This window comes from Lagopus muta, chromosome 2, assembly GCF_023343835.1.
Source record: "Lagopus muta isolate bLagMut1 chromosome 2, bLagMut1 primary, whole genome shotgun sequence".
NCBI lineage: Eukaryota > Metazoa > Chordata > Aves > Galliformes > Phasianidae > Lagopus > Lagopus muta.
Window position 1 is genome coordinate 71,508,320 of NC_064434.1, and position 17,336 is coordinate 71,525,655.

The 17,336-nt window shown below is 36.9% G+C and overlaps 1 protein-coding gene across 1 annotated transcript in view; it reads right to left on the reverse strand.

The window, feature by feature from the left end:
• PCNX2 (pecanex 2) overlaps nt 1-17,336 on the reverse strand; it is a 152,085-nt gene that overhangs the window by 64,561 nt on the left and 70,188 nt on the right. Inside the window, exons 19-22 of the mRNA XM_048934999.1 lie at nt 15,300-15,392; nt 14,640-14,790; nt 11,419-11,560; nt 5,582-5,759 (exon numbers count right to left, since the gene is read on the reverse strand). Coding sequence (XP_048790956.1) covers nt 5,582-5,759; nt 11,419-11,560; nt 14,640-14,790; nt 15,300-15,392 — 564 coding nt within the window. The remainder of the gene's footprint in view (nt 1-5,581; nt 5,760-11,418; nt 11,561-14,639; nt 14,791-15,299; nt 15,393-17,336) is intronic.

Here is a 17,336-nt window from a genome sequence, read left to right on the forward strand (position 1 = left end):
AATTATACATTAGGGTACAATGTTTTCATGTTCCTAGATACCTTTACTCACGTGATGGTTTTGCACAGTAAATAGGTTTAAGTCTCTGATATTCAGTTTAAATTACTAGTATACTCAGTGAATTTAAAACCACTACTTTCCCACTGCTGTCAAGTGAAATGCAGAACACGCATCTTTCCTTCATATTTGTTTTACGTGGACACGCATTTTATCATCTTAAGCATCCTTTTAACATCAGCATGTTCTGATGTCTCTAGAGAATGCTGGTACATATATTAATATTCTATGTATCAATAGCAAAACAAAGGCAGGATATATTGTTCAAATCTGGTTATTCTTACTTAACCAAATAAAGTAATACACAAATGGAGAATGACCTGAAATTAATATGAAAAAAAGACCTGGGGACTCTGAAACACCTCTAAAATGTGATCTTTTCCCTAATCTATTATGTCTCAATAATGCACAGAGATTAAATACTGAATTCAGAAGATACTGAAGGTGAGAGGTAGACTATGAAATGCTTTAGCTTTTGGCAGTCTGTCTGTCTGGCATCTGTTAGGACTCTGTGTGGGAAGACTCTTTGGCAATACTGGAACTAAACAATGCATAAACATGAAAATTTTCTTGAATTTTGCTGTGCCTTAAAAGAGTATATGCACATATTGGTTTTAAACAAAAATAACTGGCATATATGCACAGCTACATTCTTTAAGTGCAAAACAAAAATGATAGATTAAAACATGCAGAAAGCAACGATACTCCTTCACTTTGAAAAATTATTTCTTTATATTCCTGTTTAGATTCCTAAGAATTTAAACCTTGAATTCTGCTCTTCAGGGAGTAAGGGATATACTTATTTTTTCACGTTAATCTAATTCCTGTTAATTGTTATTCTCGATCTTGGGAGTAAATTCTAGTACCTACTTTTAGTTATTTTTCTTGATTTGTATTTATGCATATAAAAGTTAATATTATTAAGAGTGAAATGTTTTAAGTATCTGTTTATATTTTAAGTATTTTAAGTAAGTGCTTATGGATATGAAATCCAGCTCGGGTGAAATAGTTTTATTGTACTTTGTGGCTTTGCTTTCCAAATCACTGACTTTCTAGTTTTATTTAATGCCATTTGAAACTCTTTTTACCTATTAAATCCTATAAAATAAGATTCACTAGAAATATTAAAGCCTTTCAATGCTTGCATCATAACTCGTAACATTCTTATGGTGTATTTGAACAGTACTGTGAAAGCACAATACTTTCCATGCTGTGTTTATTCGCTTCTGCTTACTTGTATTTGAAGCCCTGATACTGTGAAATTTCAAGATCATCATGTAAAGGAATATATATAGGAAGATGGAAATATGATCAATCCAAATCTTTTAGGAATATATTTATGAAACACAGCGCTCACCACATAGATGGTGTACAAAACCAGCATGTTTTAAACAATTAATGGAACAAACCTCTGAAATCCTACATTTTAAGTTAAATGTTAACCACCACACATAAGGGTGATGAGGATTATGACAATACGATGATGATAAAACATAGCAGTTCTGGACATGCTTATGGCAGAGGCAGCTTCTTCCAACACTGTCAACCAACAAGAAGAGCTCAGAGAGGAAGACTCTGGTACTATAAGAAATTACCTCCCACGTTTCCTGAGATGAGCAAAACTGAGAAGATCAGAACTAATCCGTTTAATTTGCAGAGAGCTGGACACATGAAATAAATCAGCTGGGAAATGCCCAAATTCAGCCTTGTCAGTGAAGTGTTCCCCTTCAGAGGCCAAGACTGCACCTTCCCAGAAATCTTCTTTACTAAAAGCAGCTAAAAAATGCACAAAGTTGTGCGTTGAACCACACAGTCAAGACTTCTCTTTCAGTGCCTACACCAACAAACACAGCACATGGCTCTAACAGCACAAATGCACATGAGCATTGCCCTCATCAGAGGGTGAGATAGAATGATCCAGGGAGCAGGTAACATCTTCCTGCAGCTGAGTACGTTTGTCCTAACCTAAAGGAAAAACACACATTAAGAAAAGAGAGAAAATGACTTTTATGAGTAGCAGCAGGAGTGAAGGTTGACAAAGAGGTCAGTGACAGAAGGCTGAATGAAAAATCAATTATACCATTTCACCAATATTAGAATGAAACATGAATTGTACAGTGCTCAAGAGATTTAAGGATTCTACAGAAAACACAGCTGGGATTATCCTGTCAAATACCAGGTGCAGCCTTGGGTACTTTACTCAGCAGAAACTGCCTTAACACGGTTTATACACCAGATATCAAAAGTTGAAGAAACAGCTGTGAGCTAAGAAGGTACAGCTGATTAAGACACTGGATTTCACTATGCATAAACGGCAAGAAATGGATTAGAAGATAAATTAATAACTTAACGTCAGAAGCTTTGAAGTGAAGCATCAAATACAGAGTAGGATGGAAAATCAGAAGGGGACAGAAAAAAGAGTGAGGCTTTTGACTTAGCACCCATGTAAATCCACTGGAACATGCAGAGTAACCAAGAGTTCACTGCCACAAAGGCAATAAAAGATCCAATAGATTAATTACTTCAATAAAGCACCAAGAAGATCAGTGCATTTGATAGCATTTTCTCATAAAATGAATGAAAGTAAGATGACATGCAGAATTTCTTCCTCATCCAAAGGATTGTGCTGTAGACGCTGAACTCATACAAAGTTAAGCCTGATCAGCACATGCCTGGCAGGTTGCTACAAGCTGGCTGTACTAGCTGGACTTACTTTGCCATTAAGTTCATTAGTCATAAATTTGTAATATCAGATACTAGGCACAAATAAGCATACAAAAAAAAGTTCTTATGAAGTACAAAGAGAAAAAAACTAGATTACTTATTAACTGGAAAATGTATTCTGGGAAAGAAGTAGAAATATTAGACAGGGAAATTGTATTCTTAAGCAAGCTCAGCAGGGGTTAAGTGTACTTAGGCAAATGAATTCAGCGTTAATGAACGCAAACTTAACAAGCTCTGCTTCTTTGATTATTTTGCCTTATGCATGAAGACAAATTCAGAACCCTCAGAGGATAGGATCATCAGAAAACATGAGGTGATTTCATATTTTAGTATTGCTAATTAGTTCATCCACACACACAAATTAACAGACCATTACTCTGCCTGCCAGTAGCATACATGACACTGAAAAAGATATGAAGGTGTTTTCCTACACATCAGAGGGTTAGTGACACTCCAAGGTAGAAGTGCTTCCTGTGAAGCTAAAAGGGAAATAAACAAATTTGTCAAATTTGATAGATATTCCAAAGTGCAGATTCAGCAGGTATCTCTTCTCAGTTGTGCCCTACAGATGGAAGTTGCTGGCAAAAGAAGCAATTCACCACAGTTTGGCGTACAGAAATCTCCAACACACTGCTGTTTGCTCCCAGTTGTGAGCAAACAAATAGCTATGCTATTTTTCAGATTGCCTTTAACGATCACTGTGTAACTGTGTATGTACTTTGGTAATGTAAGTAATTCAACCATTTAATTTCAGTTTTTCAAATGGAACAAGGACAAGTCCATTTGATGAATTAATAATGTGCAAAATTTGATTTAATGAGATATGGAAAGATGACAGATCAATGCTAGATGTACATTTTCAAAACACATCCATAGTACAAGCTTTCAACCTAGTAAAGAGCAATAGTTATTCTAGCACAGATTGACTTAATTTGGTATGCATCCTTCATTATGTCATGCTTACTGCTATTACTAGTCTTTGTACAGTAAACTATCAAACTATCCAGGCAACTCCAAAAACACTGAAAATCCTTTACTTCTTTCTCTGCTAAAAACATGTAATAGTCCACATCAGTATTTTGTGACGTGGTTACAAGGTCAACTTGTTCAAAAGAAGTGATGAGTTCTAGAACATCCAATTCTGATGCTGATGTTCTGATCCTTTAAAGAGCTTTTTGAATAATTAGTTTTATAACTAAATAAGCTGCTATCTGGACAAGGACTGTCCACTGATGTACACCACCATTCTTCTCTGGAGACAAAAATGCACCCCTTATCCAATTGGAATATGGCAACAAGTACTTAAACTGTCACAATACAATCTACCTCTGCATCTCTTTCACTATTCACCTTTCCCCAGAGGTAAGAAGCTTAAAGGTTAATCTGACCCATATTAGGATCATAGGCACATGGGGGTGGGAGTGGGAAGGATGGGAGGGGACCTCTTTAAAGCAGGACTTCTTAAAAAATGCTTTTAAATCATCTCTTCTTGCTCTTTTCTTCTTTTCTTCACACTTAGCACCTGCTTTCTCAGCCTGGCAGACCAGGACAGAGGGCTGGAGGCATGAAGGTAAGCTGCTGTTAGTCACTAGATCAAGTGTTCATAGGAGAGAAAAAAAAAGGCGAATGTGCCTCATCAGCTTGCTATTAGCTTGCTATTAGCCCTCTCTTACCTCTCTTTACAGCAGCACAGAAATAAGTCTGAAAAAAAGCATTCGATTTCTGTTTCACATTTGACCTGAATGACTGAAAATCAGCAACAGAACACCAATAAGCTGGGCCTTCCTTTGAGAAGGCTGAAACTCCAGCTAGACATGGGCAGCACTATGAGCTCATGCTCATCACATACCTCTACATGTTGATAGGTATCTCCCACAGAACATGCTACCATCAACATGCTACTCTGTCTTTCATCTCTCAGAAAAGAAATGATACCAGCTGGGTCATGCTCACACATCAGGAATATTTTAGGAAAAGAAACCCACGAAACAGAATCACCAACAAAAAAGACAACAAAAGCAAACATGTTGCTAGAATTACCTCTGAACAAACTGCATTATATTTTATGGCAATCAAGGATCGATAAATTCAAAAACAAAACACAAAAGAATTTCTAAAACCTTTATGCAAATTTTCAGTCCTTAGATTTTATCAAAGTATCAGATAAACCTACTTAGATAATACGTAGATCAGCACAGGATTCAATCTCACTGCAGCAGAAAGGATTTGTTTTCTGTCTTGTTTTTGTTTTGGAACTTAATGCAACTAGAACACACTCCAAAGAAGCCAGGAGTTAACAGAGAAAAGAGCTCTGAGGGTAAGGTTAAGGGCAGCATTGCAAGAATAAGACAGAAAGTAGGAAAAGAAAAACGTTAAGTTTGACTTTAGGAAAACATTTAATATCCGGATGATGATTAGATAACAGAATAATTTCCCAAAGGAAGTTGTTGAGTTGAACACAAGAGGCATTCAAAGGAAGCATAGATAAAAAAACACCCAGGCGATTGATCTGGAGGACAGCCCTGCACTAATGACCCAAGAGGCTCTTTTCAACTCAATGACAATTTTGAAGTTGAAAATGATAACTATGAACTCTATCACAACATGTAAACAAAAAGCAAATGCAAAACATTGCACCAAAATAGATAAGAAATTGAACTGGAACCTTGTTTTTGGCTTACATTAATGCATAATTTCTAACAAACCCCACCATGTATTGATCAACACAGTGACACTGAGCACATAAATCAAGGTACGAAATCTATTTTTCTAGAGAAATGACAATAGCTATAAAACTTGCCTTGTGAAACACGATGGACATCATGAAGAAATCTAGCAGGAAATTTTCTGAAATGTCTCTGTAGTCAAATTGGAAAAAGATTACAGTAAAGCTCAAAGTAACAAACTGATTAATAGGATTGCAGAATGAAGAACGGAGGAGTTTCATCCCAGCAACTGTTATCAAGATAATATCACAGCTGTAAGAAAGGCAGAAAGAAAAACCTAATTAGGTCAAAATAATAAAAACATTACATTATGAAGATCTTAAATACAAACACCTGTATCAGATGCACTTTAGATTGCTATGTAAATCTAAATCTTACTGATCTCTGATATTAATTCTATATTATTCTAATAATCATGTTAATCATCTCAAACGTCACAGTTTATTATAACACACTTGTTATCTCTAACAAAAAAAAATCTGTAGCAAAAGAATTGTATTAACTATTAAAAAATAATTTAAAAAGGATATCTCATATATAGATAATATATATAACTCTCAAAGCAAAGTTTTATCTTTGCACTTCCATTAATTACTGTAATTGAAGAAAACATCTTGAGCCTGCTTCACTTTCTTACTATTCTTAATAGACATTCAACTCTGTGACAGTTTAGAAGTATTCTCCTACTACACACTATGTCAAAATACTAATTTTCATACCCACAGAAATGTTTGCAATTCTTAATATTGCTACTGAGCTGGTCATCTATCCTACATACTAACTCCTTCATTGGATGAAAACAAATTATGCATTGCATCTATGCACTGCAAAATTGATGCAATCTGCATTTTACTCTCCTTATTACATCAGACAGAGAACTTAAGTTGAAGACTCTAAACAGTAAGTGACCATACAGAAAACCAAGAAGTTTATATTCAAAAATTAAAGTGCTTGGTACTGCCTCTCCAAGAAGGTAACACGCCTCTTTTAACACCCCAAAAAAAACTATATGATGAAGAGAGAGAGGCAATGTGTTAGCACTGCTTAAATTTAGAAAACCACACCAAGTCTCTGAATGTTATCTGAACTTTAAGACCTGAGGATATTCACATCTTTTAGTTCTGTTTTTAAGAGACTTCACAGAATTAGAAAGATGGTCTTGCTTTGACAGTAACTCTGATATCTTGATAATTACAGCCCACTTGGGAATTTAGTTACTGAAAAGGTCTCAAACAGATTAGTTTTAGATGGGTAGAATCAAAGCTGAAGGCAAAGCACTTTGGCTCCTTCACAAGTGCAAGGGGATAACCAGACAACAGCTGTAGGAAATCCTCAGGGTGGAGGTGGGTCTGAAAGCACCACCCTTTCTTAACCCAATCACTCTCAGGACTGCAGATGTGGATTGTTATTGTTTGGTTGGGTGTTTTTTGTTTGTTTGTTTGTTTCATTTTGTTTTTATTTTTATACAGAAAGATAGAATAAGACTCCACAACTTCTGTTGGCAGGCACTCTACTGAAATGGTCCACAGTACTAGGCTCCACACCACCACTCCACCCTGGCATGGTGCAAGCCACTTTTGAAGCACACAGGAACAGAATGAGAACTAAGAGTCAGAACTCACGACTCATCACTTTTATAAGAATTTCCTTGCCACCAAAGCAGGAGCAAACAAGAGCAAAACAAGCCGCCACTTTCCTGGTGAGTGCTTAACATCTGAACCTCCGAGAATCTTACTAAATGAGGTGGGCAACCCTTCTTTCTTCATCAAGGTCATTAAAAGCACATACACTGAAGCCGTATTTTGTGAACTCAATCCTAATCACAGTCTGGGCAAAGCCTCTCAGGCCAAAACCTTTGGGTATTTTGTTCCTAGTCAGGGCAAGTTAAGAGAAAAAGGATTTATTCAGACAGCTCTGTGCACATTCAGAAGTACGTCTTGAGCCTCCTAATGAACCATTTGAGTCAAACTGAGGAGTATTTAGCAATACTGGATATCCCTAGGGCTTCCTGGCATTTGAACTAGCACATTTGGATTGCAGTTTTGCATGTTGATGCCTAAGAACTGTATGGAATCTATTCCTGAAAAGAGAACCAAAATCTGACAGACATGTACAAGTAACTTTCTGTGAATTGAAAGACAGGTGATCTCTCTTATGTAAATTAAACACACTTTTTGAGAGATACGTTGTGTTTTTGATGCAGGTAAAAATAGAAGAGGACTTTAATGAATACTGAGTGCTTCAATAAACTAGGCCAGGTATTTGCAAAACGCACAGAAGGTTCTCCATCCTGCTGTGATTCAGGAGAATACCTGCTGCCATGACTGACACTTGACATATTAGAAAGTTCCAAACAGGTTTCATCATTCTAGGAAGACTTCCAACCTGACTCTCAAGCTGATCTTATGTGGAATTAATTCTTCATTGTGTATTTTCTTTAACATACACACAAGGATATTTGTGGGCAGGACATTCTAAGGAATCACCAGGAAATCACTGTTTGAATGAAATGCCAAGCTGACCTCATTTCTCACCTTGTCAAAGCTGTTGCTTTCAATTTTCACAAAATTCCTGAAGGGTTAATCTAAACTAAATAGATTTTGAAGCCACTACAAGTCATCCTATCATGTCACATACAAAGTAGCTGGATCTCGTATTCCTTCAAAAGAAGAACATTCTTACAACATGGAGGAATTTTCACATGGAAAATTCTCAGATGATGGAGCAAAAGAAGACTTTTTCCTTATCAGGTCTGTTAACATTCAGAAAATTTAACAAAAAAAAAAAGAAACATTTTATAAAACAATGTTCTCAAGGGGTAAGCAGAAATAAATTTGCTCATTATCCCTCTTCTTTAGAGATACTGCCACACAAGACACTTTTCCTGGGGCCTTACCTCTCAGTAGAGAGAAAGCAAGAGAAAGAATGAGAAATAAGGGCTTATTTCTGAAGGCGCTCTGGCAGGTAATATGGAAAGGCATTTCAGTTTGTCAGCATGAGTCCCACTAATAACCAGCACATCAGGGCCTCCAAAGTTGAAGTAATTCCCCCTGTGAAGGCAGCTGTACTGCCTCTCCAAGAAGCAAACTGCTTCAGTCCTTCTAATCACAAAACAATATGAAAATTTTTTAAGAAACAATTTCCAGTCGAGAAAAACTCCCAAATCAAATCATGTGAAATGTGCCACACAGACAGAGAGCCCTCCCTTCTCTATGGTATGATGCAGTCTGATCCTCGGGTGGGAAATTACTAAGGAGTGTTCCAACAACTGGAAACAACTATTTGTATACTAACATATATGTATATATACATATATATAACGATTTATACTATATTTTCTCTCTATTAGTGATGTGGTATACGAAGAGCCAAAGAGAATCAACGACAACCCCCTCAGGGACTTACAGACTCAAGGAGGAGGTAGGATCTGAGGACAGATGTCTTGTGTATGGCACATACATGTGAGTCTTAGGGAATGTGTATTAAAGAGAAGTGCCATAGAAAAAGGGGATACAGAAAACGTTCTAGTCTTGGTTACAAGTAAAAGGGGAAAATACATGAAGATCAGTGAAGACAGAAGGCAGACAGAAGACTGTGTGGCAGCTTCCATGATTTCCTACCTCTGTGCTCCTATTAACAGGGACAGCAGATAAGAAAAAAGCCAATAAGGGTCAGGAAAGACATGCATCTCATGGATTTTAAAAACACAAACATAAAGAAAACAAGTTCATCTTCCTTGCAATCCACTGATACAACTGTAACCTGGGTAAACATCGCAAAAAACAATCTGTACCACTAAGGCCAGCAGCAGTCTTGCCACAGCAACACTCATTCAATGGTTTGAAAAGAGCTACAGTTCCACCACTGCCAGTATAAAGGATCACAGAATGACTTGGGTTGGAAGGGAACCCAAGGATAATCAAATTCCAGCCCCCTGCCACAGGCAGGGCCACCAATCTCCAGATCTGATACTAGACCAGGTTGCCCAGGGCTCCATTCAACCTGGTTTTTAACAGCTCCAGGGATGGTGCATCCACAGCCTCCCTGGACAGCCTGTTTCAGCACCTCACCGCTCTCTCTCTGTGAAGAACTTCCCCCTGATATCCAATTTAAACCCTCCTTTTTTGAGCTTAAAACCATTCCCCCTTATCCTGTCGCTATCTACCCGAGTAAAAAGTTGATTCTCCTCCTTTTTATAATAGATATAGTCTACCCTCTCTATGTCATACCATATCTTTGACTGCTGTTTGGGCATACCTGAGTAGAACTTCTTTGAAACAGCAGTCAGGAACTGTATTTTTACTGGCATGCTTAAAGGTAGTTTTAAATCCAAAGCAATCACACAAACACACAGAGGATGGGGAAGGAAAGGACTGTTGTGTTATTCTCCTACAGGCTAAACGGTCAGAGACAGAGAAATGTAATTACTTTCTTTAATCTCAAGATTTTTGAGAGACTGACTCACTACTTTTGAATGCTCAAGGGAGGCAATACTTTAAAGCTTTGAGGAATGACTACATAAAAAACAGTACCTTCTTAACCCTACGTGTTTGCTCTGTACATGTATTCAGTCATGTCTGCTAACTACTAACAAATGGCATTTTGATTACTGTTTAGTTCTCCCAGTCTCACAGAAGCAAATACAGAAGTGAGCATGAACTCAGTCTTACCCATGCAATACACCTAAACTCCTGAATGCCTCTGCCTTCACATCTCCCAAGGCCTGGGAGTAAAAGGTCAATAGGGAACTATATAGGCCATCTCCAAGTGACCACTGAGAATCTCTCTGAAAAAGTAGTTGTTAGGGACGTATACACAGAAAAATATGACTAATGCCACAGTCCTAGTTTTAGCCCCCAAAAGCAAGGGATATAAATATTTATATATTATAAATATATTTTTATACATATATGTATACATATATATATAAATTAAAATGTCTATTGCTCCTAAAGCTGTGTTATTCTCTGAGGGAGAAGAATAAATAAAACACGCTTTCTTTTTTTTTAATAAAAATTTGATGTAAAATTTAAAATCTAAAATCTTATCAATACTTTAAGAACTCCTCCTCCCCTCCACAGTTTTTCCTGTTACTGGAACCTTCCTTCCTGAACACTGTTTCTTTGTTTTTGTTATCTGCGTCATTCTGATAAAAAGACTGCAGAAACTCTGCTCACTGGGGATACTGCAGAAACTAAGCCTGCTGAATATCTGCAGTAGGTAAGTCACCAACCAAAATATTTCCCATAAAAGGCTGTCTGCAAGGATCATACTGTGAGTCCACGGATCAGCACTGCCAATTCTGCTTAGTATCAGAGACAGACTTCAGGGGAAAAAAAAAAAGAAAAAAAATCCTCTTACATACCTATCTTTCTGAAGCCTCTCTTAATGCTCTCTTAATGCAGGACTACCTGCCATTCTATATTAAATATTTTATACAGTTTAGCCTGACCTGAGTGGGAAAACTGATGATAATTCCTTTGGGAGCCTATGCTGTAGTCCTAAAAATCCTCAGTTCGGAAATGTTTCCTGATATCCAGCCTAGATTTCTCATTTTCGTCTGATTAATTCCAGTTACCCCACTGTGCTTATACTCATCAAACACCTGCTGCCTCGTATAGTGTGTCTTCCTTTTAATTGACATTCAGACATTCCATATATATCTATATATAGCTCTTTAATCTTTTAATTTCTCTGTCTCTCACTGGGGTCATGTCTTTGAGTACTCTAAGGCAGCTTTGTTTTTTTTTCTTTCAGCAGAACCAATGATTGTTGTGTATGGAAACTAATAATGGCACACGCAAACTGTGACAAGCATGCAGACTTCTTTGAGAAACAAATTTCATTTCTCAGTCTTCAGTCTATGTCTGAGTAGTCTACTAATCACATGAATGAGTTATAATCAACTTACTGTGTACCAAGCTTCTTGTATTTACTAATGGAGAAAGCATCAATGGTGAGGGCATTCAATATTATAGCTGGATATAAGACATATTTCTCAAAGCACTGAAGCCACACATACAGCCTTTCAAACCACATTAAATGAGCAGCATCTGAAATAAAAATTCAGAAAACAGAACATTTCATCAAATTACCTGCATTTTTGTACTGCAATAATGTAAAAGTAAAGAAGTGAGTTAGCTTACGTGAACAAGGATAATCAACTAACTAATTTATGGCACAAAGAAATTCCTAATTCTTTTGTAACAAGGAAATCATTTAGCTCTCTCAATTTAGAGAGTATCTGTTTAGCTTCTTAGAATTGCATTCATGAAAAAAATCTCAAATGGTAAGAGGTGGTCCATGTAGATTCTAAGTAAGAGTGGATTCTATACAATTCCATTACTAGTCACTGAACTGAATAGCACCTCTAGTGATGTAATTGTTCAGGAGAGACTCTCTTCAGCACTGACCTGGTGGATGACCTACAGAACCTCATACCATTATCTCAGGCAGCAGACTTTTTTTTTTTTTTTTTAAACAACATCACAGGCTTAACAGGAGAATTAATCAAGAACTGAATGCTCTGTGCAACTAAATAGCTATATGAAAACTCAGGTGAACTGAGTACAGAAACATCAGTGTATGGAAAAGAGTAATGTTTATTCTCAGCTGAGGTAGACAAGGCTATTGGGAAAAAAAAAAAAAAACTGCAAAAGGAAGAAGTTGGTATTGAGTCAGAAATAATGATGCCAGCTTCTGAATTTCCAATACTCTTTCCCTGCAGAAATGGAAATTATTGTGTGTAAACAACCCCCCCACACATAACTTCTTAATGACAAGAAAAAAAACATGCTGAACAGCTACCTCCTAAGCTCATATACACAGCAAGATATCTATTTTGGAACCTCTCTCTTATTCGCTCTTTCTCCTAATTGCTCTCAGAGCTTCTGTTCTCTACTAAAGAACTTCATCTGGTTGTCCAAAGCTGAGCTCTGTTTAGGAACTCAGGCTTGAATAAAGAGATGTGCATATCAAGTAGACCAAAAGGAAAGTAGCCACAGGAGCAAGGCATGCATAGCCAACGCAGGGAGAAAAAGAGCATATGTTCAGAGGGGACCTAGGGATAAAAATGGATGATTTGAAAATGGCTGAGATGAATCTGTGGGGTATAAAAGTAGTAGTGGTGAGAAAGAAAAAGACAGCCTAGTGTGTTAGGGTTTTTCACACAACCTGGCACTTCCTATGCATTGTACCATAAGCTCACTCTTTCTTCCTGCAGTCAGTCAAAATAACACAAAATAAATGAGGTGTCTCATAGGTACATCATGAGAACTGTTCTCATAACTGCTATACTGTGGAGGGCCTGAAAGTCTAAATGGCTCATCTGAAGTCTATGAAACAAACCTAGAGTAAACTTATGGAATTGTCATTACCAGCTGCTCATCTAAGTGCTAGCAATCGTTCATCTTTACCATAGGACTCCACTTGTCAAAAATGAGGAAGTTGAAAATGAAATTCTATGCAGTCAAAGCTCCTAAAAAATCCCTTGTTCGATGTGTTTGTCTCATTACTGTCCATGCCTGACAACTAGAGGATACTGTCTTTTTCCAAGCTTCTCCTTCTATACACATAGAGAACCTTTAAACTCTGCTCCTACATTTTTCTTACAGAGTGAAAGAAAGAAGATAGTCTGTCAAACGTATCTATCAAAGGGATTACCCAACCTTTTACTCAGCCTGTCTCATCTGAGAACATAATAAAAAGCCTCTACAGAAGCCCAAGAGACTGGAGAAAAAAAACAACGTATAATGTATATAAAACTCTGTTTTCTTCACACACGACCAGAACATCACAATAGTTCTTAAAACTCAAAGTAAGGAATTAGATCACATGTAAAATCGGACTGCAAAGGAAGCAAAATATCCTGCTGCCTGCAGCAGGTAGCGTGGGTAGCTGATCTCAAAGCAGAAGATAACTTGTCTGTGGAGATCAGTCTAGCAGAACTCTACCTTCAACCTTTTCAAAAGCTGAATCGTTGCATTTAGGAAAATGTTTCCTGACAAATGAAGACAGATTTAATCAGGACAAAGCAAAGAAATCCCACATTAGTCTTTTTATTGTTAAGTTGATGTAAAAAATAGTGAAATTTGGACACTCATCAAAATTACTGATAATCAGTGAGAGAAAGCCCTGAACAATGTTTTCAGCTGGTAATGATCTTTAAAAAGTTCCATATTTCTACTACACTTTCCTTCATGCATTGCAGTAGAAGTTAAAAAGCAACCCTCAGTAAAGTTTTTTGGGTAGTTTTTCATACCCAAGCCTTGTTTGGAAAGTAATTGTTTTGAAAGACGTGATTTTTTTTTAAAGATGATTTAAATTCTTAATGCATGGTTTGGTTTTGCTTAGCGATCTGAACTCTTTTGTTGTTCAGCTGGAGAACAGACTAAAGTCTCTCAGCAGATTGTGTTCTCACAACATTGCCTTCAAACACCTCAGAAACATATACTGAGAATGATTAAGGCAGAGGATCCATCAAGAAATGACAAGCAAGCGTTAGGCTGGTAGCAAATAAAAGATGAGAGCCAAGGGGGAAAAAATGCCATCCTTCTCAAAGTATGCTAGCTGCTTGTGGAAACAACACTATCAAGAATAGGAAATCAGGCCCCAGCATTCTAAAATATTAACAGATACTCCTACGCATCATGGCACTACCTGTTAAAGCCAGAAAGAACAGTTACCAGTAACAAATCTTCACAATTTCTTCCAATTTTACCGTTCTTCTAATAGCATTACAATAGAAATTAAAACTAGGTTGCATCATCCATACTGTTCAAATAATACATAATTCTGTGACAAGAAGAAGAAACCACTTAAAATGCCAACACATCAAGCAACACAGCAAATAATGGTATTGTAATGCAAAAGTAGAAAGCAGATCAGATGGTGGTTCATGAAAGCCTACTTAAGGCAACTAAGAAGATTAAGAGACCTTACTATTTGACACACAACCAGAGGCTGAGGGAGCAGGAACTGTTTAGCCCTGAGGAAAAAAAACACTCATGTAACATCTTATCAAACAGAAAACAAATTATTCCCTCTGCTTTGTTCTTTCTGGATTTTTGTTTTTAAATCAAGACAGGCTGCAAGCCACGACATCCATTGTTTAGATAAGATTTCATTACAAACCTCTCACTTCCCGTTGCTGGTGTTCTTTGCTTTTAAGTATGGGGTGGGAGATCCACAGCCAGGGGTGATGCTTGCGAAGCTGAGGAAGTATGTAATGTGTTACAAATCCCACAGTCCATGCTAAAGCAAACAGGACAATGCTGAGAAATGGCTAGGCCAAATGAGGGAAAAAAAACAAAAACAAAAACAAACACATGGTTATAATTTGCAAATAACTTTTTGTTTTAAAACATGTCCTTATAATGAGATTTCTACCCAATTAATGTTCTCCCCCCCCCCCCCCCCATTCAAATTCATTTCACAGGCGTATGTATTTAGAAATATAAATTTTGCAGAGACAATTCACCATTTTTCCTCCTAAATAGAGGAGAAAATGCAAATGATTGGATTTATCCACTCTGTCTCTCAGGTTGCATTTCATAGAAGAGGTGCATATGTGCAAAGGCTTAGGGAAATAGACACCAAGTAAGTAATATTTTGCCGGATGCAAATACCCACATTCTAATTCACACTGCACGTCAAAAAGCATTAACTTATCACAGCCAGTAAATACATTTTCTCAAACTTCCCTTTCCCCAGTATCTTCCAGCTAACACATTCTGTGATTTTACATAAGAGATAATACCTTAGAAAAAGGAAAAAAAGAAAAAGGACACATACCCTTAATGATAGAAACACAGTGCTGGCACTCACAGCAAATGACAGAACAGCTGCTGCTGTGCAGACAATGAGATCCGATTTCAAAACTTCTTTCTGTGAAAATTATTTTATACCAAATTAGCACACCAATACCATTTTACCTAGATAAAGTAAATTACTCTCTTCTAAATTACTTGCAGACTGTCTTGTGGTAAGGCTAATCATCACTCCCCGATACAAAAGTGTTCTCTCCACTCTGCTTTGTGAAATTATTTCTTCACATGCTGGGCGTGTCAAGAAACCATGTTTATCTTCATCGTGACTAACTTTAAATTGTATTTTTAAATTTGGTTTTAACACTAGATAAATGAAAGCAATACAATTTTCACACTGAGCCTAATTCTATTTAAGGAAAATAACTCTTTCACATTATGGCATTTTTATTTTTGGAAATAAAAATTCTGGTTCCATTACCTATCTGCAAGCGTTACAATTTCTTTAGATTTGCTTGCATTATTGGAATGACTCATGCTTTTCTGTAATGCCTTCAGACACACAAGCTAATACATTTATTATGTTCTAAAGTGACATGTCCCATTCTCTGATTTTCTGTATCAGAAGTCAAATTTCAGCAAGATTTTATGGGTTTCAGACAAGGCCATTTTTCTGCTATCACTCAATGATAACACAAGGACAAGTGTGCCTATATATAAAGGTTTATAAGTAGGGTAGGAGTAATTTTGTTTTAAAAGATTAGAAAAATATCAAAATATCATGATCTTTCTAGACCGCTTTTCTTGTGATTAAAATGTCATTCTCAGTAAACAAATAAACAAGATAGCTTTCAAGCTCTGTGATCTTCTGAATTGTACTTCAGAGGTCACTCAAATATCTGTCTGAGTAGGTGAAAATCTCCTAGGTTTGTGAATGGGATATTCAACTTCAACAGCCAATATTAGTGCTAAGTCATCACATGCATATATAATCACTTATAGATCTTGGTTTAAAAAATGATTTATGCTATAATTCAAAACCATCTAGAAACACTAAGCAGAATAAAACACTTTGTTAGAATTTGAAATTCATCCAGTTTCCTAGTGCTGCAATCTAGGTAATTTTCCTTTATCTCATCAGAGAAAACAAAAAAAAACAAAACCATAAAATATTGATGGGATAACAAACCTAAGAATAAGGAATAAGAAAGCAGAAGTGAACAACAGACGCATTTGTAAAATTACCAGACAAGCTGGTAGCAACCACTATATTTAGGCTGCCTGTCACTCTGTTACAAGATGCTTCTTAGTAAAAGGTCACCAGCATCAGCACTTCCACTTACTGCAGCAGGCCTTTGAAATTCAGCAGGACTAAAAAGCCTTCAGGCTCAAGAAGTACTTTTGCTTTGTCCCGTGAAACTCTAATCCCATTTAGCTGAATTTTTGAGCTTTATTAAGTTGTCCTTTCTTTTCTCAGGTTGCTCAGAAAAACATCCTTCCAAAAGAGCAGCACTCCCTGTACTCCTCAAGCTACGCTCTCTTCATATGGCACTGTACTCAGCAAGGACCATAAATGCAGAGGCACAGAGTTCTGCTGGACTCTTCCCAACCATCCTCACAAGACACAGTCCTGCTGGCCTTGTCCCATTCTTCTTGGACATCGTATGGATAAGGAAAATCATGCTAGGGAGCTTACAGAAAAGGTCTTCACTGAAAAAACCCTTCATCCCTACATATTCCCACAGGTTCTCTCAAACTGGCTTAGACCTCTCACAAGAGAGAAGCAGTACTAAAAAATCATGGATAAAATCCCAATAAAGATAGATACGGGATTTATTACCAACTCATAAAATTGAGATACTTTTTAAATTTTTCCAATCTTTTTAAACCTATTTCATACAAAGCCAACTTAAAGCAACAGTATTTTACTGCAAAATTCATTATCTGAGAAAGCTGAGCAGTGCCCTGTTTACGTAGCCCTGTGCTTCAGTCCTTTTGCGGAGATCTATTATGAAAAGTCCTCATTAAGTACCATTTTTCTGCACAGCTGAATCCAACTACTCAA